We start from the raw sequence: 24,418 nt of genomic DNA on the forward strand, positions 1-24,418 counted from the left end.
GTGGCAAAATTGAAACTAGAACCCAGATCTTCTGACTTACATTCCAGAAACCTTCCACTCTGTAACTTCATAGTTAATGAAATATTTTATGTACTTTAATAGCTCTTATTAAACAACTTATAAATTATAAGATGAGCATAGTACTATTTTTTGAGTTTAATTTTTTTCTACTCCTCTGTCATTTTCTATATACCAACAAATGCTTAATAACTATATACTTATGTGATTTATCTGGCCTTGTTTTGGCTGTTAAATCTTCATAACTCTGCATTTCTATTTTTCTACACTCCCAGTATGCCATTGATTTTTTAAAATTATAATTTCTTGTTATTTTGATACCTTGTTTCCAAAGAACTTAGACTACCATATTTTACACAAGCTCTTACTCTTATTAAAAGGAAATTAGGATCTGGGGAGCCCCTTGAGCACTCAAGTTTTCAAATACATGGGCAAATGAAATGCAAGGATTCTTGTGGCCCATATGTCAGTGGTTAAATTTGGTCAGTGATGGGCATTGAAGTCTTTCAATGTCCATATGTAACTGTTTTCCCTATAGAAGATCCCGATTTGCTATTTCTGAAAAAAAATATCATTTAAACTATGGTTAACCTCCCTTAACTAGCACATATGAAGACTCATATGCTGGTTCTATCGTGGAATTCTTAGTATCATTAGACAAGTTGTGTTTCACAAAATACTTTCCTATAAATTGCTTCTGTTATTAGATGAGCATTTCATTGTTAGATTACATGTTAGACATGGGAAATTAAAGTGCTGAATTAAGTAAAGAACCAATGTTGCTTCTTAAGTGAACTGAGGAAAATGATAACTAAAATCAACTACCTACCAATAGAGATTTAAAGTACATTATTTCCCTTGATTTTTTTTTTTTTTTTAAAGAGGAAGCGTGTTATAGCAGAAGGAGTTCTGAACTGAGAATTAGGACTTCTAGGTTCTAGTCCTTACTCTGCCACTAACTAATTAGCTATCTGACATCAGGCATGTCACTTTCCCCTCTGGCTTTCAGCTTTCTTATTTGTCACACTTGGGGGTTGAATGATCTCTGACTCTTTACAACATTGATTTTCTGAGTGTATAATTGTTTGAATAAGTATACTCTTAAAAAGACAATTCAATTTAGTTTTTAATAGATAAGATAGATTTTTTAAAAAATCACCTCCAGATATAGATTAATCATGGTTGAACCAGGGGTCAGAAATATAGTAGAGAACAAATAAGCTGGGCTGATTGGGGAAAGTAAAGTTGTTTTTTTTCTTTCTTTCTTTTTCTCTCTTAATGTTTCTCTTCCCTGCTAAAAAGCTCGGCTATGCAGTGACCTTTGTAACAATTGTTGAAGTTCAAATTGGAAAACACTTTTGGAACTGTATAGATACACACATACCAGGCATACTACACACACCACACCCCCACATGTCCTCTTCCTTCCTCCAGGTCTCCAGTTCTTCAGTTTATAGGATCAATCTGGGACTCTAGGTTGGGAAAATAAGCACACTGTTGCTTTAGTACTAATGAGAACCATGAAATTTGGAGATATGAAAATTTATTCTCAGATATTAGCCTAGAAGAATTGGATGTTTTGAAGTGGAAAGGGAAATAGGTTTGAAGTTAGAGTTTAAATTTTGGGTCAGTCATGTATCCTCTTTGTATGTTTCATCATATGTAAATTGGTGGTGGTGATAACAGCTACTTAAAAAGTGGTGGTTTTTTTTTTAATTGACAATAAAATTGTATGATCTCTTGTGTACAATATGATGTTTTGAAGTATGCATACATTGTGGATTGACTAAATCTAGTTAATTAACATATGCATTGCCTCACATAAACTTTTTGATAAAAGGTTTTAGGCTAAGTCCATTTTTTGATATATTTTTTTTCACTTTACTAATTCAGAGAAAATAGGTTAAGATGAGAAGCTTCATACTGAAAATTACTTACTTTGTATTTTTATCTTGGTAGAGTTGCAACGCCAGTAGAATTTCTACCATGGTTTTTTACTTTATAATGATAATAATGTGAATGATAGTAACAATAGTGTCACCTCACTATTGCTGATGATCTCTGCCTTATAATTATTTGGGTTGACAAAGAGAATTCTTGACTCTAAGTGTTCTAAGCTGCTCTTGATTGCTCAATTAATTTGAACCAATGGAGGGAACAAAAGTGTGTATGTAGGCAATCCTTGATTACCTGTGCTCTTAGTTGCACAGATAACTCCAACAGTAGCTACTTCAGATGTTTATGTTTAGCTCATGAATGGATTTAAGCGTTTATGTTTGATATAACCATGTCTGATGTTTGGGGAACTCTTGTCTTTGGTTTGTTGTGTTGATAATTAAACCTTGAAAGTGTTTTGTCTGAATTCAAAGTATATTACCTACAAGAAATATATTGGCCAAAAACTCTTACTTGCAATATGAATCTTCTTGGAAGAGTCTTGTTTGTTTCATTCATCTCCTTGCCATGTAGAAGACTGCTGTAATGCTTGAGTTACTTTTTCTCCTCTTTTTTTCCCTGCCTTGAGTTTGTTAATTCACTCTTTGCTTAAAGAAGAATGTCAGAAAGCTAAATTTTTATAAAAATGGTAACAGTTATTGTTTAACTGAATTTGGTTCCAAAGAAAAGAAACCTGAAAGGCACCAAACCTATATTCAGTTACATTGGGTTGTAGTGATTTAATCACTTGCCTTTGGATTTTTGTGGTCCTCAGAATTCCTAACTGATGCTCACTTTAGTATTTCAGATTTTTCTCCTTTCTTTGAAACCCTGAATGTACTACCTCTTCTGTGGCTTTTATTACTATTTACTAACAGTTACAACTTTACTCAGAGATTCTTATAAAGCAGTGCCTGAAACATCCACGAATGGCAGAATCTTTTTTTTCCCAGCCATGTCATAGATTTTCTATGTATTTTCGTATTTGCTTGTTTTCACAGTGCCTTTTTATCTTCATCTGGTTTAGATTCATTGGTTTTAAATTTACAAGTAGTCTTTAGTAATTAACTATATTAAATACATTTATTTCTGAGTTAGGTTAGTAATTATATTTTATTTATAGCCTTCCAATTCCTTCTTTTTTTAAAAGCCATTCTTGGAAACTTCTAGTTAGAACTGACTAGGTATAAGCTTGAAAATTATAGAACTCAAGTGTAGTTCAGTTCTGGAGAGATAGGTAGTTGTCTTTTGTGTTCCTGCTCATATGATTGGGGAATTATTTTTTAATGTTAGTGAGAAATTGATTAAACCACATTGCTATTAATTTTCTAGGAACTTAATTATAAAATCTCTTGAATAATTGTAGGCTGTAGATTTTCTAATACTATCTTGTTGAATGGGGAAAAATAATTTTTTTTTCATGGAATTTATTCAGCGGCCATTTGTTCCATGGCTTTTGTTGAATTGGAAGTCTTATCTAGATTTTCAGAAATTTGGTTGAATTTTCTGCTTAAAATAACGTGGGAAAGTTTTTGCTTTAAGATTTTTATGCTACACAGGACATTCTACTAGTCTTCCTTTACAATAAAATTCATTACATCTTCACTATGTATACATTAATAACATGACCTTAGAATCTTCAGAAGCAAATGAAAATTTTTCATTGATTTATGTTTTCTTTGTGTGTATTTTCATCATATGAGTTGAACATATGCTTAATATCAAAATTAAAATTCATAATAGTGCTATATAATTTAGATATTTAATACTCTCATTTTTTACATGGGCATTTTTCTATTTAGTTAATTAGTAGTGAAAGTATAAGTTTGTCACTTCTAAAATGGGAAAAATCAGAATGATCTTAATATATCCTTAATTGGGAGTCACTTTTCATGAAAAATTTAATATTTCTATGAATTTTAAATTAAAAATCTCTCTTAAAAATACTTTGCAAATAAGGAGCATTTGAACAAACTTTATGAAACCAAGACTATTAGAACCTATACATTGTTAGGTTTACTTTAATGAGTTACATCTATCTATATATAGATATTTATATAATATATACATTTATATATTTGTTTATTATGAGTTTCTACATATTTTAAATAGTGATGAATTGAGCCTAATTATTCTAAAGAATAGTGCCATTCATGTTTCAGCTTGCCAGCTACATAAATTTATTCCAGGAAATTTTTATGACATTTAAAAGTCAACTATAGGGTTCTATTTATGTAATATTACCTTGTCAGAAACTGACATTAAATGAGAATAAGTTATGATTGGGTATTCATATATGCTGGCTTACCTGGTATTGTCCTGGTTTCTATACCTGTGTTCTTGACATAATAATTAACAGCACCTCCTTTCATTTAAAATGTCGTAGGTTGGATGATGTATTTTATGAATGACTTCACATGATGGAATCCTTAAAGGGATTTTTTTTTTTTTTTTTTTGAGACAGAGTCTCACTCTGTCACTGAGGCTGGAGTGCATAGCACCGTGTCAGCTCACTGCAACCTCCATCTCCTGGGTTCAAGCAATTCTCCTGCCTCAGCCTCCCTAGTAGCTGGGATTACAGGTGCCCACCACCATGCCCGGCTAGTTATATATATTTTTAGTAGAGACAGGGTTTCAGCATGTTGGCCAGGCTGGTCTCAAACTCCTGATCTCAGGTGATCCACCCGCCTCAGCCTTCCAAAGTGCTGGGATTACAGACAGGAGCCATCGCGCCCAGCCTGTATTTTTTTTAAGACCTACTATATGTCTGGAACTGTTTTAGGTTTGGAGAACCAGCTAATAGTAAAGAAACTTATATAAAAATGATGTAATCAAGTAATTTAGAAGATTTTATATGTTATTGTTGCTGAAAAGGTGATCAAGTAGATTTTCTTTGTCAAAGAACATAACAATTTTTTCATCAGTGCATGATAATTGAGTACTTTTGGAATCATAACACTTTAAACATTTAGACAGGATCCTATTAACATTTTAGAAAGAGATTAAGAGATATTCTATAGATGTGTCAGTATGATGGAAAGAATGCATTGTTTTTATAAAGTCAATGAGCACTTTAAACACTTTCAACTCTGTTTTAAACCTTTAAGTGTAAAAGAAACTAGCTACAAATACCCATTTAATTAAAACTGTTTTTGAGAAGTAGAACAGGATTCTCAAATGGGGTTGCTGATAGCTTGTAAAAATGTATTCAATGTGCCTATAAATTTCTTAAACTGTAGAAAGTGAGTCAGCTAGCCAAAATCTTCTTGGCTAGTAAGGGTGTACAAAATACAGAGTGAGAAGACTGAGTAGGAGGCAGATTTAAAAACTGAGAAACCTGATATTTGGACCAACTAATAGTGACACAGGGTCATTCTTCCAACATTTGAAATTCAACTAAAGAATGGCTTTTTTTCATCTAAAGTATAACTTCTGAAAACATTCTCCTACAAAAGCTTTGGTGGCATTATGGAAGGTGAATTAATTTATCAATCATCTGTGACTCTGCGGGCAGTTATTTTTTTGGGCAATTAAGAATTAGAAGCTGTTTTCTGATACCAGCGTATTGACATATAATTTAATTTTATTGGAAGAAGGTGATGTTAGAAAGAGTTAATATAATAATATAAATTCTTGTGAAATTTTTCCTGTAAAATTGCTTAGTTTGTATAATTTATTTGGTCCTCTAGTTGATTCTGCCTTCTAAATTATAGTTTGTGTTACTAGAACTGTTTGCATTTTTCATACAATTAAAAATTGAATTTCTAGATGTAATATTTTCTGAATAGAGAATTTTCAAATCTGTTGATGGAGACTTAGTTCCCTGAGCCATCAGACTTCTTTTACTGTTCACAGACCTTAAATAACATTAAATTGTAATTATCCTAAATATAAATTAGTGTGCCTTTTAATATCACTGTATCTCCCAACAACGTATTTTAATGTTTTAAAATGCACGAAGAAGTCTTGAAGGCTATGTGAAGTCATTATCTTAAACTAGTTAACTTTTTTTTTATTTCTCTTTTTTCCAAAAACATTTATAGTTTACTGAAAAGAGGCTGGGGTTGGGTATTCAGACCAACTGGCTTAGGAATCATGGCTCTATTGATTACAAGCTAACAAGCTGTGTGATCTTGGACATATTTTTAACCTTCCTCAGCATCATTTTCCCAAGTTTGTTGCAGTAGAGAAAAAATGCGAAATGCTAATCCTAGCACATAGAAAGTATTTGGACGATCATTTGTGCTAAAAAAAAAAAGTGTTTATTGAATGTTTCTTTAGTTCAAATTCTTTATCTCTTGTCTTCTCTTAGATCTGATTTTCTACCACTTGTGCAACAGTGGGTATGGCTGGTGAGTTCAGTTAGTTACAATGGTTACCAAACTAGAATTAACTCAATATGGCTCAGGTACTCCTGTAGTTCAAAGCAATTCTTTCTGGTTTGTTAATTTCTTTGGCTGCCTATCACCAACTATTCTGAGAACTAATTATTTAGAGTTGGTTATTAGTTCCTTTCAAATTTACTGAGCACAAAATCAATAGTAGACACTGTAGTCATGTTTGTGCCTTGTCACAGAGATGCATGTGGCACAGATCCTCCCCTTAAGGAGCTGACACGTAGGAAGTATATGTTGTGGCCTATCATTTGTTCTTCCTCTCCACCAGTTTTCTCTGTAGAATTATGAGTAGCACTAGAGTAGATTCTTACCTAATTCACAGCAAAGGCTTTGAACTTGGGTAGGGAGCAAAGAGAGTGTAGTAGGGAAAATATCCTTGAGATCTGTGTTTGCTGCCTCTACAATCCTTCTAGGACCATTGATGCTATAATAATTTTTTTACAAGCAATGATCTTTTAAAGTATTACCTTTAAATTCAAGTTTTGCGATGATCTCATTGCCTTTTCAGATGTTTGCCTCTTCAAAAAGTGATGTCCACCACTGCTGAGGTTGTTTTTAAGTACTACCAATTGTGGTATTATATTCCTTATGAGGCTCATATTTTAACGTATTTTTTCCTTCTTGTCTCAGGATTACATATCCAGTTTTTGCTTTCAAGCTAAAAAATTTAAAAACTCTTATTTTTATTGATCTGAAAGTTGAAAAACCATGAGCATTTTAAAGTTACATTAGAAAGTGAGTTTTATAAGCTTCTTCTTAAACTCAATTTGTAATCTACAATTATTGCATAAAGTGATTTTAAATCTTTAAAAATCTTGAATTGGCCGGCCCTTTGGGAGGCCAAGGTGGGTGGATCACCTGAGGCCAGGAGTTTGAGACCAGCCTGGCCAACGGGAGGTGAGGTGCAGTGAGCCAAGTCAAGCCATGATCCAGTGGGCAAGAGCAAAATCCATCTCAAAACAACAACAACAACAACAAGAAGAAATCTTGAATTAAGCTTTTCTATGAATTTGTAACGAATGTCCTAGTGTGAGAATAGGACATCCTATTTGTGACTAATTATTTTTTATAGGTTGAACAAATGTATGTTAACTTTTAATTTTTATAAGTAGAGGCTTATAAATTTCTTTTTAGAATTTTATTCATGTTCTACTTTAGCATGTTCAAAATAATCCTGTGACAGGAGACTCTTGGTCATTTCTGGACCCAGTCTTTAATTGTCTTTTCTTCTCTTTGACATTCCATTATTTTCTGTGCCCTGAATATTGTGAATGCTACATAGGAAACATTAGATAACCTTGAAAGAAGTTTTATTTTCATAATACACTGATGAGATATATTTGGCAGCACCTGTTTTACCCAGGAATCATTATTAAGGTCAACATTGTGAATGAAAAGAACATGCTATTTATCCAGCTATATTTAACTATAAAAGAACAATAAAAGAAACAGCAATTTTTGGAATCAATATGAAATTTCCATTTCCATTTTCCCTCTATAGACTCACAATATGAGTTTGTGATAGGTGGGATCTGTGTTACTTGCCTGTTGCCTGATCATATATACTCAGCACTATAATTCAGGAAACTGTGAACTATCTATGATTATATAAAAACATAATCTCCCTTGTCGGTCAGTTTCATTGGAATTGAAGGTTTTTTTAAGCACCTGTTTTCATTAAAGTCTCAGTAGTTGCAACAGCCACATTCACTGGGATGTCCTGATAGCTACAGACAACACAGAAAAAGCATGACTGAACTGGACTATCTAGTTTGCTGATCAAATGATTTTGGGGCAGGGATGTGTTTCATGACAGACCTGGAATAGGGAATTCGTAGAGGAGCCAAAATGGGGCACTAAAAAGCCAGAGGAGGTTGGGCGTGGTGGCTCCCGCCTGTAATCCCACCACTTTGGGAGGCCAAGGCGGGCTGATCACCTGAGGTCAGGAGTTCAAGACCAGCCTGTGAAACATGGTGAAACCCCATCTCTACTAAATATACAAAAATTAGCCAGGTGTGGTGGCAGGCACCTGTAGTCCCAGCTACTTGGGAGGCTGAGGCAGGAGAATCACTTGAACCTGGGAGGTGGAGGCTGTGGTGAGCCGAGATCACACCACTGCACTCTAGCCTGGGCAACAGAGTGAGACTCCATCTCAAAAAAAAAAAAAAAAAGAAGAAGAAGACAGAGGACCAGTCAAATCAGTCTGTTGGGGAAGCCAAATTTCTACCATTTGAGAGTCCAGGTCCAGAGGTCTAGTGGAATGAAAATTAGGAATCAAGGTAGAAGTCTGAGTACCAGTGAACTTGGAGGGAACAAGATCAGAGTAAGAAAAAAAAAAAGAGTATGACAGTGAATATGGAAGAGGAGAGTAAATTAGATGACTACAAGCTGTGTTGGATATTTGTGACTTGGACTGAAAGGTCACAGGACATTGTACTAGTCGCTGGGATATTTTAAAGAAAATAGAGTGTCATGGATACTTCCCTAGATAAGGGCTTTCACTTTAGTAAACATTATATTTAGGAAATATTATATTCCAACAAAACAAAACATCCTTAAAAATAGATTATAAGGAAAATCTCAGGTACGTTGTCTGTTGGGTAAAGTAATTTTGAGAAAGTAGGACATTCAGGAGTTCCATTCTCCATTTATCATAGTGGTTAGGAGGACAGAATCTGTTGCCAGACTTGCTGATTTTGAATCTCAGATATATGATTTAATAGCTAAGGATTTGGGCAAGCTGATTTACCTTTGCATGCTTCAGTTTCCTTGTCTTTAAAGTGGGGGTAACAATATGACCTACTTCATAGGACTGTTGTGACTTAATATATAAAGCTTTTCCCAGTGCAAAGCAATTGTATTATAAGTTTAAGCTATTATTATTGTATGAAGGGGCATAGTGGGCTAGAGCAGAGATTCCCTTGATTTCCTCTAGGCAAATTGTAAATACACCCTAGAAATGGGCACAGTATGTGGTGTGTTTGTATGGGCAACTGTCCCAAGCCTTAGTTGTGTCTGGGAGGTTTCTCAAATCATGCTAGACTCACTTCCTAGACTTCTCCACATACCTTTCTCTTGGCTAGAACCTGACAGCCTCAGCCTACAGATACACTGCACCCGGGGCAGCAGCACACTGGACTCATGCAAATATTTGAGTGTATTTCTCATACTTTCATGGGTGTTGTAAATATTGTATCTGGAATGCTGGAGAATGCTGGAGAATGCCAGAGAATGTCGGAGTCTGCATAATCACTGTATTTGGGCCTGAAACCAGGAAGCCATATGCTATTTGGGAAGAGAAGGGTTGGGGAATAAGCATACAGAGAATCTGGTCTGCCAGGCTTGCTGCTAATTTCCAGAGTAATTCAGACATGTCACTTAATGTCAAGATCTGTTTTCACATCCACAAGATGTCAAAGTTCAATTTATTGACCTCTTTGGTTGTCTGATTGCTAGCCAAGTTTTTTGCCTTATTTTGTAAACAAAGCCTTAACTGAGAAGTTGTATATTTCTTCATTCCTTTTAGTTGTATATCTCTTAGCTGTAAATAGCATTAGGATTCTTGGTACCTCAGAACATTGCTCCTAACTTTTAGAAATTCCCTAACTATGTATTCTAAGTGTGAGATGAGGGAAGATACCTCTTTCTTAGACTCTAGACTTGCTTGGATTAAAAATCAGAAGATGTGAATTCAAATTCAGTTAAATGCTCTATGACTTGGTCAAATTACTTTCTCTCCCAATAGCTTAGTTTTTCATCTGTGAAATGAAAATAACAAGGTAACTTTTCAGATGAGGATTAAGATAACAAGAATTTTTAAGAAAATGCCTTGTTAATAAAGTCTATTTTTCTTACTCCTTCCCTTCCTCTCCTAACGCTCATGGAGCTTCTAGAGAAAGAGCCAATTCTGCAATACTTGGTGGTGATAGTGACACAAATGATTTAATTGTTTTTTCCCTTTAAAGGACAAAAGAATTTCATATTTCTGAAAGGCCAGAAATTACTATTTTTATGTGTAGGTTATGGAGATGTAGCCAGTGATTGGCAGTCACCCACAGAGAACAGTAACATAAAGACAGTCTGTCTTATATTGAAGGAGAGATGTTTCAGAATACCTTCGTTTCCAGATCCAAAAAGGATGGGCTTATAAAGCACAATGGGCTAAAAGCCCAGCTGTGAGATTGGGAGCCTAGATGGTAGGATTCCATGGATTGTTCTTGCTGTTAGGATTTGCAACATGAATAGACCTCAGTTGATCCAGGAATAGACTTCCTTTTGCAGCCAGGAAGAGGGGAAGTAGGAGACTTGAGTGTGCCTGGTATAGGAGAGTTTGATCTTAATTTAGGAAATACCTGGGTATTTTTGCCTTGTTTGTACACTGTAGATTCTAATGACACTTTAAATGTGAATATCAAGAAGGAAATTCTCATACATTCAGTGAAAAAGAAAACAACAACAACACTAACAAACAGCCTATACCTCAACTCATGAGGCACACTTCCTGTGAAGTGGTCCCTAAGTGATTCCTAGGAGCACAATTGCTGCATTTATTAAACTTTTTATTTACTGAGGAATGGACAGTAGCATATGGGAGCAATGACAATAGCTGACTGATGAGAAAACAAAGAAATTCCAGTATTCTGCTGTTTTGAAAAAAGTCATTCAGAATTTAGTCATATTGGTTCAGCTGTTGTAACCAAAGACTGATAAGATAATAGAGGTCTTTGTGGTGGTTTTGTACTGAAATCCTTTATCTTTATGATGCACTGGGGCCCTTTAGTGTGGAAAGCTTTTAAAACTGCTATTGGATTCAGAACTCAAATTAGCTGCTGGTATGCTGGGACAGGGGTTCCTTTCTCAGGCAGTCACCACAAAGTAACTTTTATCAGGGGACCTTCTGATAGATTGTTAGTCTCTCTAGCTTACCCTGTTTATTTTTTGTTGACTTTTTGCTGCTATGTTTTGTGACATTTAAAAGAAGGCTATATCCAAAAAGGCCAATGCTAAATGATGGACTGAGCTTGTGAAGTGGAGACATCACAGTCCATCAGATGTATGAGGAGGCTGCAGTGTAAAGATGCAGCAGTTTTCCCAGGTTATCTGTGGGTAGAAAAGAGCAATGCAGCTTTCTTTTATGACTAGCATTGTTATTTTGGCTTTCTTCTAAAACGATATCCATTAAAAAAATTAGAACTGACCAGGGAATTGATTCTTAAGAGCTTTTGTTTTCAACTTAATTTACAATCTTTCTGGATTGTTGGCTGAGTTCCTTGATTGATGTTGCTTTGGAATTACTGTTAAGTGCTTTAATCTTTCTAGGATTTATGTGAAAAAGTGTATCTTCATCAGAACTCCACTCCAGTGTCAGTGCCACCCCTACCCACTACTCTGAACAAAGACATTTGTTAGTTACCCAGGTTTCTTATAATTTCATTGTTAAGTCCGATTAAGTTTATTAATGTGTGCATTGATCTAATACAGGAGAATGTCTAGGTTTAAATCTCATTTTAAATTCCCTGGGACATGTTTCTAGAGAATGCCATTTGTTGACTATTAATTTTATTTGGCTTGGTATTTTAACACCATTGCCCTTCATTTATTTTTATTTTTTTTTAAAGACAGGCTCTCACCCTGTCGCCCAGACTGGAGTGCAGTGATGCAATCATAGCTCACTGCAGCGTCAACCTCCTGGTCTCAAGAGATGCTGCCACCTTAGCCTCCCAAATTGCTAGGGTTGCAATTGTGAGCCACCATGCCTAGCCCATTTTATTAGAGATAAAAAGGATGTGGAGAAATGCACAAAATTTAATTTAGCTGTTATCGTACTCATTTTCTCTCTTTTCCTCTCCTAACTCTTTTTCTCTTTCTCCATTGCTGTGTTGTTTCTAGATTTTCTCATTAGAAAAACTTAGTTGTCATCACATAGTGGTGACTCCCTTTCAGAGAATATCTATTTAATGAACGACCTGTTTAAGATTTTTATATTGTAAAAGTTCTAGGTATGGGAATACTGTGGAAGAGGTGAGGTAAATCTCCATTTAGTAAAGTGCTCTGCAAGTTGCCTGCCTTATCCGGATCTGGTCTTCAGTGACTTCCCAATGACCAGTCTTATTTCTAGCACCACTGATTTTGATTATATATATTTCATAAGGGCAAAATTAGCATTAGCAGACTGTTGTGCTAACTTTTGTGAACTGATGTAAAAAAAGGCTTTTAAATAAATTTGAAACTTAATTTTTTATTTTAATTTTTCATGCTATATCAATGAGAGAATTGTCTTATTTATCTCATTTTACCTAAATTCTCATCTGTTTTGAATCTTCTCTGTGGCTTTGGGCCTGGGGACAGGTAGTAATAGTTTGTAAAGTTATAAAAAAAATAGTACATTTCAGTTATTTTTTTTTTCAAGTTCTTCAGATTGTGACCAAAAAAGGCTAGAGGGCTGATTTTGAAACTGTTATAATTAAAGATGGTATCTGAAAACTTTTGATGGGGAAATTGTCATCATATTTATATTTTGAAAAGTGTTTCCTTATTTACGCACTATTGACTTCCTATTGAGACTCAAAATTTTAAGTACAACTGGTAAAGAATTCAATGGATCAAATTCAGTAAATCTGAAGTCACCGGAATAAAGGCCCCTAAGAAAAAAAATGTGTCAATTTTAAAGGTCTTTCCTAACTGAAGACCATTTTGTGATAGAGCCAAAGGTTAATAAAATCAGTAGTGAATGTAGCAATTTTACAGATAAGCTATTCACAACAAGTGTAGTTGCTTGAATAAAAAGCTAATTCAGTTCTAAAATGCCACATGCAGTAGCAGTGAATAGCTGCTTTTAGGTGCTTTCTGGAGGAGGATAAAATACAGAATCACGGCACTCTTCTCTTCCAGCGTCCCTGGCTGCCTGTAAATTGCTGTGAATGGGGCTGTGGGCTGACAGGCTCTATTAAGACAAACTGCCTTTCTCATCGGAGAGATAAAATAAATCAGGTGTTTAGTCAAATTAAAATACTTCAGCTGGAGCAGGCCCTGGGGAGCACTGATCCACCTGACTAATCTGAGAGAAACTCAAGACAGATGTGGTTTGGGGATAAAGAAGACCCCATGGAACAAAAAAAAAAGAAAAAAAAAAAGCCCTGCTGCACTGTCTTTGGAGTTGGAGAATAGATACAGTTTATAGTAGAGAGTGTCAGGCGCACACTGTGTGTGATGTTAGATAAAAGGCATGCTGACTTGTAGAGAAGCTGTGTACAGAAGTGTTTTTGCTGGTTCCCTTTTTGTGGTTTATGAAACTACCTCTGTTTTTATGTGGGAGCTGGGCAGAAGACTATTTTCTGGCAGTGCTTTTTAGAGAATCATTTTAAGAGATAGCTTGAAGGACATGAAACAGATGATGTTAGGTAGCTCCTGATGACCTCTGCTGGCCTGGGCAGATGATCAGAAGTTGTTTTACTTTTTTTCCAAGTTGATTTTTTCAAACCTCCAAACATGATTTAGGACATGATTTTTCTTTTCTTTCTTTTTGAGAGATAGTCTCTTCCACCCAGGCTGGAGTGCAGTGGCGCAATCATGGCTCACTGTAGTCTTGAACTCCTGGGCTCGAGTAATCCTCCTGCCTCAGCCTCCTGTGTAGCTGGGACTACAGGTGTGTGCTACTATGCTCAGCTTGTTTTTTACAAAAAAATTTTGGAGAGACAGGTTCTTACTATGTTGCCCAAGTAGGTCTCAAACTCTGGGCTTCAAGCGATCTCCCCACCTTGGCCTCTCAAAGTGTTGGGATTACAGGCACGAGCCTCTGTCCCTGGCCAATATACTATTTTTTATATGGAGTTAATGCATAAGAGCATTCTAAGATCTTTTGCCATCCTTAACAAAACTTGACTATATTTTGGTTGCTCCTTTATGTCTCATCATTATCTGTTCTTTCAGCAACTCTTACAATTGTAGTTCCTTTGCCATGGCAAAGTTTCATGTTTAATTTTTTTTAAGATAAAAAAACTTGTATTCACAGGTTGGATGGTCAGTGTGATTTAGACTTGATGTTATTTTTATTACAGTGGCATAAACACATGCTGTTAATTAAAACAGGAAAATCCGCATTATAGGTCTTAAATGCTTGGCTTCAAACCATTATACCCGAACAAATACAGTGGGTACAGAAAAGAAAAATGCATCCCCCTCCCACCGCCACGCACACGCACAAATTAATCTGCACATTTTGAATATAAGCTATTTTATGGTGTAAATTGTTTTTTCCCTAATTTGAGCCCCAAGGGCTACTTGGCTATATATATGATCCCCAATACAGGGGGAATTTCAGACTTGTTACACTACTATGCTTCACTTCAACTTCATTTTTAATGCCACTATTCAAAATATATACATTAAAAAATCTGAGGATGTTCAAGTTCCTTACGTAAGATGGCCTGGTATTTGCATATAACCCATGCACATTCTTTCACATACTTCATATCATCTCTGGATTACTTATAACACCTAATAAAATGTAAATGCTGTGTGAATAGTTGTTATATTGTGTTGTTTTATTTGTGATATTTTTTATTGTGTTGTTATTATTTTAAAAATATTTTCAGTTCGAGGTTGGCTGAGTCTGTGGTTGGTTGAATCAGTGGATGTGCAACCTATAGATAGCGGGGGTTGACTGTATGTACTCCTCAAGTTTAAGGAAAAAATAGTGACAGCCTTATATGAGTGTTTAAATTCTCTTTTTAAAAATATCGCTTTCTGCATTTTCTTCTTAAACATGTATCTTTTAAGTCCAAAGAAAAAGTTTAGATGGCACTGACTGTTTACAATTGGATTCAGCTAAATGGTGTTATTCCATAAATTCAGGTATGCTTATACATATCTATTAACCCTGGAAGCACTAATGCATTTATAAATCTTTTGGCTTCACTGTGAACAGAAGAGGCTAAGAAGTCATTTATGTATTATATTTGGCCTCTCTGTGCCTATGCAAAGGAGAAAGGGGAATAAGTTGAAGATGGTTGAAAGATTGCTTAAGATGGAAGAAGAGAAAATTTTCCAGTAGTTATTGGGGAATCTAAATACTAGATCCAACTCTTGTATTGGTCCTTGCCCAAAATTTCCTGTGTAAGCTCTTCTTTATTAACAAAAAATTATAGTACAGTAACTATCACTATATCCAATAAACCTTCTCCTAACTTATATCATATATACAGGTATTACAATACAATTACATGTATGTTAGAATATTGCACAAAATATAATAATAAAATATGTATACATCCCATTTATCTCATGTCTTTGCAATCTATTCACAACACTGCAACCAAAATGACCATATCACTCGCTTCTTAAAATAGTGATTAGGAATCATTCTTAGAATAAATATGTAGATCATCACACATGGTCTATAAGGGGCTGAATGGTATGCCCTCTTACTAGCTCTCTAGTCTAATCTAATGCTCTATTCCTGTTTATTTTCCTTGCTCAAGTTTCACTAACTTCTTTCAATTTCTGGAACACACCAAACGGCCCCCCATCCCCAACATATGTGTACACACACACACGACCTTTGCCTATAGTGTTTTCTTTTTTGGAAAAGTTCCTTGACCACCAACCACCCTCTTGCAACCCTTTCTTCAGTTGTAGTTTCTTTGTCATTGCAATTTCACGTTTTCTGGAAAGCTCCTTCAAACCATGCTCCAACTCTTCGTCTAGTTAACTCCTATTTATCCTTCTATTAATTTGTTGCTTTTTCAGATTACTCTCCCTGAACTTGGGCACCCAAATTTAGTTAAACTCCCACAGAACATTTGTCTTATTTGTAATTCCTATGTAGTTGTAGTTTACATTTACATGTTTGATTACATGATTAAGGTGTCTCTTCAATTTTTTTTTTGTTTGTTTTTGAGATAGTCTCGCTCCGACACCCAGGCTGGAGTGCAGTGGCATGGCCTCGGCTCACTGCAACCTCTGCTTCCCGGGTTCAAGCGATTCTCCTGCCTCAGCCTGCCAAGTAGCTGGGACTACAGGTACCCACCACTATGCCCAGCTAATTTTTGTATTTTTAGTGGAGACGGGGTTTCACCATATTGGTCAGGCTGGTCATGAACTCCTGACTTAAGGCGAGCCACCTGCCTCGGCCTCCCAAAGTGCTAGGATTACAGGCATAAGCCACCATGCCCAGCCTGTCTCTTCAAATTTTGAACTACAAAATGCCTAAGAATAGGGACTGTGTCTGCTTCTACTTGCCACGCTGTCCTTAGTTCTTGTTATAGTACCTGACACGTAGTTGCAATTCAGAAAATGTTTATTGAATTAAAAATTTATTCAATATGTAAATTTAAAAAATATCATTCTTGTGTTGTATTTTCTCATTCCTGTATATATTAACAAATACATTCGTTGAACTTTTTGTCCTTTTCAAGAGATCTTATGGATCTTATGATTCTTTTTGGGAACGTACTTTTGTATTTTGGAAGTTCTGGATCAATAAATTCTTCCTTTTACCAAGATGAAATTCCCATTGCTGAAGTAAAAACCCATTTCCTTTGAATAAATTCCAGGATCTAGAAGGAGTAGCTGGCCACTAGCCTTGATACAGTATTTGTTTCCTTATCAGTGGAGTACACTTTATAACAACTTTATTTTTCCTTTAATTTTGATTTTAGGCCATTGTTGAGCTCAGTAAATCTGAGGATATAAGAGATACTAACAGCTTTTCTTTTTTTTGGACCCGAGTTGACATTAAGAATCCCATGATGGTCCTAAATGTGGTAGCTTCTCTGTTGACGTCAGTCCTACCTTTCAGAAATTATATACTAACAAGTGCTGGCCTGCATCCTCTGAAGTTTCTCTTTCTCCTTTGGGCTACTTTAAAAATAAGGCCACTCATAATTAAAATATTTTCTCAGATTGTAATGGTGCTTTCTTAGTAGGAATGAGGGGGTTTCATAAGGAGGTTGGAAGTCTCTCCAGCACACACAAAAATTGGCAATCTTTGTCCCCTTTGACAGCTGGTGGCATTTTTCTGAAAAGCTTTCAAATCACAGATCATTTCTTCGTAATGAAATCTGTGTGGCTCAGATACAGTGGGTTGAAATTCTTATCTTATGCTGCGGTAAAATGCTCTAATTTAGATTCACAAAAGGATTCTGTACCCTTTACTTAGGAGAGCTGTGCAATTTGCCCATAAAAAGACTGCTCAGCACCATTAGTGCATACCATAAGTGTTCAGCGACATCATATTCATTAAACAGCATATCCTTATGCATAACCTTTTCAACCTTGAATGTGTTTTTTTCTCTTTGAAAAATGACAAATGACAAAGGGGTGATAGAGCCCCCCAAGCAACACTGTTGCTTTCACAGATGAACTTGGGAATTTTAGCTTGATCCTTTCTCAGGAAAAAAAAAAATCACGTTCAATCTTTTGTCACCTGAGGCAGTTTTAATTCTCTGTGTAGTATTCTCTCTATGGCCAAGAGATTGACTCCTAACTTCTAAACTTCAGTGACAGATCTTTGTACAATAGAAAATTTTGTGAGGGCAAGGATCAGAAACTTCCTCAAGTAACTTTTATTAAGCACCTACTATGTCTTAGATACTGTTAGTCACTGAGCTTAGAGGTGATTATAGAATATTAATATAATCTATAGTTTCTGATCTTTCATATTAAATATCGTGGATTTCCTAGCTTGATCAGATAGATTGGGGGCAAAAAGGAGAAAATGGGGTAAGTCTGCCTTTTTTAGAGCAAGAGGGGAGAGTGAGTGAGAATTTTACTAGTGACAATACTCTCTCTTGGCAGGAACAGTGAGGAACCCTAGCATTCATTCCACTGCTGTAATTACTCTCTGGTGTTCCTGCACCCTCAATGGCCTCCAGTCATTGTCCCAGATCTTTAAATGTCTTAGGATAGTCCCTTTCTAAATTCTGCCCTCGTTTCCCTTATTCGTCCAGGTATTTCTCAAGCTTGTGAGATCTCTTCTTGCTTCCATTTTAGGTACACCTGAGAGCCTGGCAGAAAAAGAACGGCAGCTCTCCACCATGATTACCCAGCTGATCAGTTTACGGGAGCAGCTACTGGCAGCGCATGATGAGCAGAAAAAACTGGCAGCCTCACAAATTGAGAAACAACGGCAGCAAATGGACCTTGCTCGCCAACAGCAAGAACAGGTGAGCCCTGCAAAAGGCGCTGACGAACTGGAGATGTGGAATGTGCCAGGCTCAGAGAGTAGTCAGATTGATTGGCTTATTTGTTGTAAGCTTTCCTAAAAAAATAAAAAAAAAAAAAATAAGAAAACACGGAAAAAAAAAAGCCTCTGGAAATCTAGGCTCTTCAAGAATATTGAGGGAATATGTGTACAAAAAAGGCATCATAGCAACTGGGCATAACTAAAATGATACATTGTTTCAGGTTTGGATTTGATTAATGATTTGGGGATGCTTATTCATATAGACATCACATATAATCCCTCTGTAGCTTCACTATGAGTAAGTGACTTTTCTCTGGGCCTTATTTTCCTCATCCAGAAAAAGGGGGTTCTGTTCCAGAAAAACTTTGGGAATCTTTTATCTCATTGGTCCAATGATTTTCTTCAGGTTTAAAGTCCAAAGAGGTGACCATACATTTCAGTTTTCCCCAGATAGCCCTGATATAATGCCTGTTTTCTAGAGTAATAATACCCTGCCTCCTTTTACCTGTGAAAGTTTTCTTGGTTTGGATGATATATCACATGGTCACTATTTATAGCATAGGTAAGTCATTGAATACAAATTAGTACATGGTTCCTATAAGTATTTGACTTGATTGACTTAGAATTGAGAATGAAGAAAAAATAGCAAAGTTTAATGTCTTTTAAAAATAAATCACTTTCTCAAATGTTTTTTCTTGTCTCATAAGAGTACATTAATCTAACAATGATCCTATAGAGTAGTCCCTGATGCTTTAGATCAGACAGATCTAAATTAATGTGCAGTTTTTAGGAATCTGACATTATTACTGGAATTATCTTTTCAGTTAAATGTATTTTATAGGAGTATATAGAGCAATATATGCTCTGTTGATTTTAATGAGTTGTGATGTCTGGTATTTTATATGCTTGAATATTTGCCCACATGTAGGAATATGGACTCAGCCCCTAATGGAAAATAACATAAAGGAACACTGTAAAAAATCAGAAGTTAGAATGTCATTTAGCCATCCAGAGATGACACAGTAATTAACTATTGACACTTGTGAATAAGCTAGCACAAATTAATCTTGACACATTTGCAGACGAGTGATATCTTACAGTGAACACTTTGTAATTATATTTCAAAATGAAAATTAAATGACACTTAAAACTAGGTTGTCATGCTCAATGAAGCGAGCATGTAGCTCAACCGATTGGCAAATAAAATTCAGAATTTGAGCCACATGGTGCTTATGTACCATACTTCACTGTGTCAAACCCATACGTCTAGAGTGGATGATAGTAATTGCACTGTGGTGTTTTGGATGCATTTCTATACAGCACTTTATCATTTAGGAGGGACCATCAATATTAGATGCCTAGTGGCGTTTCACTGGTTTGCTAAGAGGAAATAAATATTCAGAGGATCCAGCATATATACCTAGAGCTGCAGAATGAGTTGTACATTTCTGATTTGAATATCCACAAGCAGAGTGGGCCATCCCAACCTGATTAAATACTATTTCCACTTTAAGTATAAAGCTCTGACAAGGAGTCGTCTCATTTCTCACACTGTAGTCTACATTAGGGGCAGCTTTATCATGGCTTCCAGTAGGAACCAGTTGTCATCCGAAATCATAAAGCAACATTTAGAAGCAGACTGCTATGTTGTCATCTTGTGCTGAATGAAATATAATTTGGGCATTACCCTCTGCATAGGCTAAAACATCAAAAAGGCTTGGGAAGTATATAGCTTGGAACTGATTTACACTCATTTTCACTTCCAACATAACCCATTCTAGAATACTGGCTTTGTAAGTAGGAAGAAATAGGAAGAAAAGACACTCTTGACAAAAAGGCACTACTAAACAAAATCCTTCTGAGTGCTCTCTGGCTCCTTTTCTTTCTGGCTTCCTAGGTTGGCAGTGAGTGTGTTCTCACGAAGGATCATCTCTCTGGACTTCAAGCTGTAGCAGTTCAGCTTTTGAGTCAATAGCGGCCTGATGCCTGACTGATACTTCATAGTAAACACTATTATCCTAAGGAAGCTATTTGACCTCCTGAGGGCCAGAGACAGTCATCAGTAGGGCTTGCATTAAACGGTTAACATTTCTTTTTATAGACCAGATAATGTGTTTAGATGTTGAATTTGATTGTTGGATGAAACAAGGAAATATAAAATTTGTATATAGATCCTGTACTGTGAAATAAACACATTGTCCTGAAAAGGATAAATGGATAAATGTTAAATTACAGCTTAATTTGTTTTTAAAAATATTTTGTACATCACATACAGCATCAACAAAAAAAGCTAAAGATTTTTTACTTTTTGCTGTGTTCTTTGGCACTCCTTTAACAATATTTGTAAATGTATCAGTTCTGAAAATCTTTGTATCAGGAAAGGTTTTGCCAACATAGACCATATTAAACAGTAATAGAAAATTTTTTCCTGTCTTTGCTTACAGATTTTACTTTTTACATACAAATTAAGCCATTTAGAAAAATGTAGCCAGAGATTTTTCTATCTCTATTCTACAAGGATTCGATTTCTAAAATCCCATGATTTCCAGCTGACCAGTGAAGATACAGGTGAATAGCTCACAAATATAATAGAAGGGGTAGTTTTCCTACAGATAAAGCAGAGAGATGGCATTTGTTTAAAAATTTTTCCTTTCATCCATCTTTCTGATTTGGCCTCTCTCATTTTATAGGAACTCTTTCACATAGAGGTGTAGTAAAACATTGTTGTAATACCAGGAGAAATACCTGAGGTAATGGCAGAGGTGTAAGCATTTCATTTTAACTTAATGAAACTTTATTTCTGATAGATTGCGAGACAACAGCAGCAACTTCTGCAACAGCAGCACAAAATTAATCTCCTGCAGCAACAGATCCAGGTCAGTGTATTTTATTACTCTCGTCTGATTATACTTAGATACTTTCCTCCTTGAAAATGGAATTTAAAACTCTGCAGATGTACCCCTGTCTTATAAACAGCACCAATAGGGCTGTTTTCAAGGATGTTGTGCACAATTCTATAATTGAATGTAAGAAATATGGACTAGATGGTGGCCTAAGCATTCTTCTCTGATGTAATATGTAAGCAAAATAACCCTTATCTTTTTTCTTTTTGCCTTTTGCCTAACACTACCTACTGGGAACCTAATGGTCTCCCAGGTAGCATACAGATGGTATTTTTTATTGCCACTGACCACTTTCTGTTTTGTATTTTACCATGTAATAGTACTGTAGAGAGAACTTACTTTTAATTTACTTGTTAGGACTAATTGGACCAATTACGAGAAAAATCTGGAAAAAGGCTGTTAATAATTTGTTCCTTAACAAATGTTAACTGTGTTCCTTCTAGATGCTAAAGGGAATAGAAAGATTAATGAGTGATAGTTTGTCTTCAAGGAGCTTACAGTCTAAAAAGGAAGAAAAACTTGTTCCTGAATAATTATGACATGGTGTAGAAAATCCCTTTTTCTTATGGCAATGTAAAAATATATAGATCATAATTACAATGATCTGGGGAGGAAAGGTGATGGTCTGATTTCTGTCATTCTTTTAGATACTTGATGGTTAACTCAATGAACAGCTATTTGAGATAGGCAAGGAAAATGGTCTCCCTTTCCAAATAGGAATATAGGTGTGTGACTTCTAGAAAGCCCTAGAATAAGGAACTGGCTGTCTAGTGATTAATCCTCAGAAATACTGATCACAGAGTTATCCCTATCCTACTATAGACTCTTGTTTCCCTTGATTATTGGAGAACCTGCTGGGATCTATGATTCAAACTAGCTGGGTCAGTGTATTCTGAATTATATTATTACTTTTCTTGAAGTTAATATCATGCCCTTTTGTATTTTTTAAAAAATATCAGTAGCACGATGTCATAGTTTACTGCAATATTCTACCTCATTGACGAATAACAAGGATTTTACCTTCGATCCTTGCTTCATTTTGTTAATCATACTCAGTGTTCCAGGTAGTTACTGCACTTAAAGTACTAATTTGGTATCTGAAGCAGTCCCTTTACCTAATTGGCATTTTGTCCAGCTATTTTCAGTAGGAGATCTTGCCAACTTTTTTGTTGGTTTTTGTTGTATTCAGTATTCCATATTCAAGTACATATGTTGCAAAATAAAAAGTCCAAATATAGATGAGTTGGAATGTCTGGCATTTTTGACAGTCAGCCTTTACAATTAAATCTTGGAATAATTTCTCATCCTGATATCTCTTTTATGACTCATGCTGAGACCCTTAATTAAATAACTGTCAAGGTGTTCCCTTGTTCTGCCCTTATTAGAATTTTCAATGTAGCTCCTACTGCTCAGGTCAAGATTTTTAGCCTGTGGCTTCCTACATTTTTCTGTAGATCCCTCTGTAAGAACTCAGTAGGTGTTAAATAACATGATCATTTAGTTCTCTCTGTTTTTCCTATTTGTAAATCAGGAATGGAAGAAGTTCCCTGAGGTGTTCTTGTATCAGTTAATTATTGTTTTTACTACTGCTTTATAACTTAATTGTTTATTCTTTTCTAATATATTTTACTTCTTAGTCCAGTGCTGTTTATACTGACTGGTTGTCTTCACTGATGTTTTCCTGTGGCACTGAGAACTCCAGGTGAATAGCAACCATATCAGTTCAGAATATTTTTATGAAATATTTTTAGTATATATTACTTATATATGATTATGTAGTTATAAATTGACTACATCTTTTTCAGAAAACTATAGAACATGATCTTAAAATATTCATTGGAATGTACATTTGGAAACATCAATTTGAAAAGATAGGAGTAATTTTTTTCAAGTTTTCTAATAGAAGTTTGATTGCTTTTAAAATGTGTGGATATTTCTTGTTGTTTAATTTTTTTAAATTTAAGATAATCAGCACTTGAACTTAGCAGTATAAATTATAAAATAAAGACAGTCAATGTCAGAGTTACATTCACTTTAGAAATATAAGATTCTTTGTAATAAGAATTAAATTTTTTTTTAAAAATAAGAGAAAACAATAAGACCTGTATTTATAGTTCATTCTGTCCTGAGCTACTGCTTCATGGCATATCTTGTCAGTATTCTACATATGAGACCATTCAAAAAATTTTTCAAATGCTGAAAAACACATACTCCTTACACAAAGTGTATTCATCTCTGACACTTACAAAACAGGTATTTGATATTCAGACTTTCTTTTTTTTTTTGGAAGGGGAAAGGGTAACTATATTTTCAAATATGGCTTTTGAAATTTAATCAAATTTAAGAGAGAGATTATTGTTGGATTAATTTTAAATGCTTTCTGAGCAAAATATGAGACTTGAGGGATGCTTCAAACATTTTTTTCTATGAAAAAAAGAAGCACTTTCCCATTTGAACCCAAAACAGAACAAAGGATAAAACAAAATTATTAAAGGTGAATTAAAGATTATTAAATATATTAAAAATAAAACGCAACTTCTCTTTCAAAAGCAAATGATGAATACAGAGACAATTTGAGGAAGTTTGACACTTTTTTTTTCTTTTTATATCTTGAGTCCTAGAACCTATTAGCTTACATGGTCAGCAAGATCAAAACATGGCAATTGGCTACGGGTCATGAGTATGAGGTGGTTGCATTCAAGATCGTTCCTTGTTTAGAATGCTGACTTCTGAAATAGTACTGTTTTTTTCCCCCCCAATTTGCAAGCTTTAATAGAAACAAAGGGAAGAGTGCCTAACCTCTTGTAACAACCCCCCACAGACACATCTGGGTCTATTATAATGGAAACAAATGAAAATGAATGAATGGCTTCCACAAATTGAAAAACAGGATTTTTCATTAGAAATAAGAAAAGGCATGATTAAGATAGTATTGTAAAAGTTCCCATGTTTATTTTATTTGCAATTATTCAGAACTTATA

The 24,418-nt window shown here is 35.2% G+C and overlaps 1 protein-coding gene across 1 annotated transcript in view; it reads left to right on the plus strand.

The window, feature by feature from the left end:
• LOC116477246 (transcription factor SOX-6-like) overlaps positions 1–21,970 on the plus strand; it is a 538,874-nt gene extending 516,904 nt beyond the window's left edge. Inside the window, exons 6-8 of the mRNA XM_032167961.2 lie at positions 18,342–18,514; positions 21,342–21,410; positions 21,881–21,970. Of these exons, the coding sequence (XP_032023852.2) occupies positions 18,342–18,514; positions 21,342–21,410; positions 21,881–21,970 (332 nt within the window). The remainder of the gene's footprint in view (positions 1–18,341; positions 18,515–21,341; positions 21,411–21,880) is intronic.
• Positions 21,971–24,418: the final 2,448 nt, after the last annotated feature.

This window comes from Hylobates moloch, unplaced genomic scaffold (genome assembly GCF_009828535.3).
Source record: "Hylobates moloch isolate HMO894 unplaced genomic scaffold, HMol_V3 SCAFFOLD_11, whole genome shotgun sequence".
NCBI lineage: Eukaryota > Metazoa > Chordata > Mammalia > Primates > Hylobatidae > Hylobates > Hylobates moloch.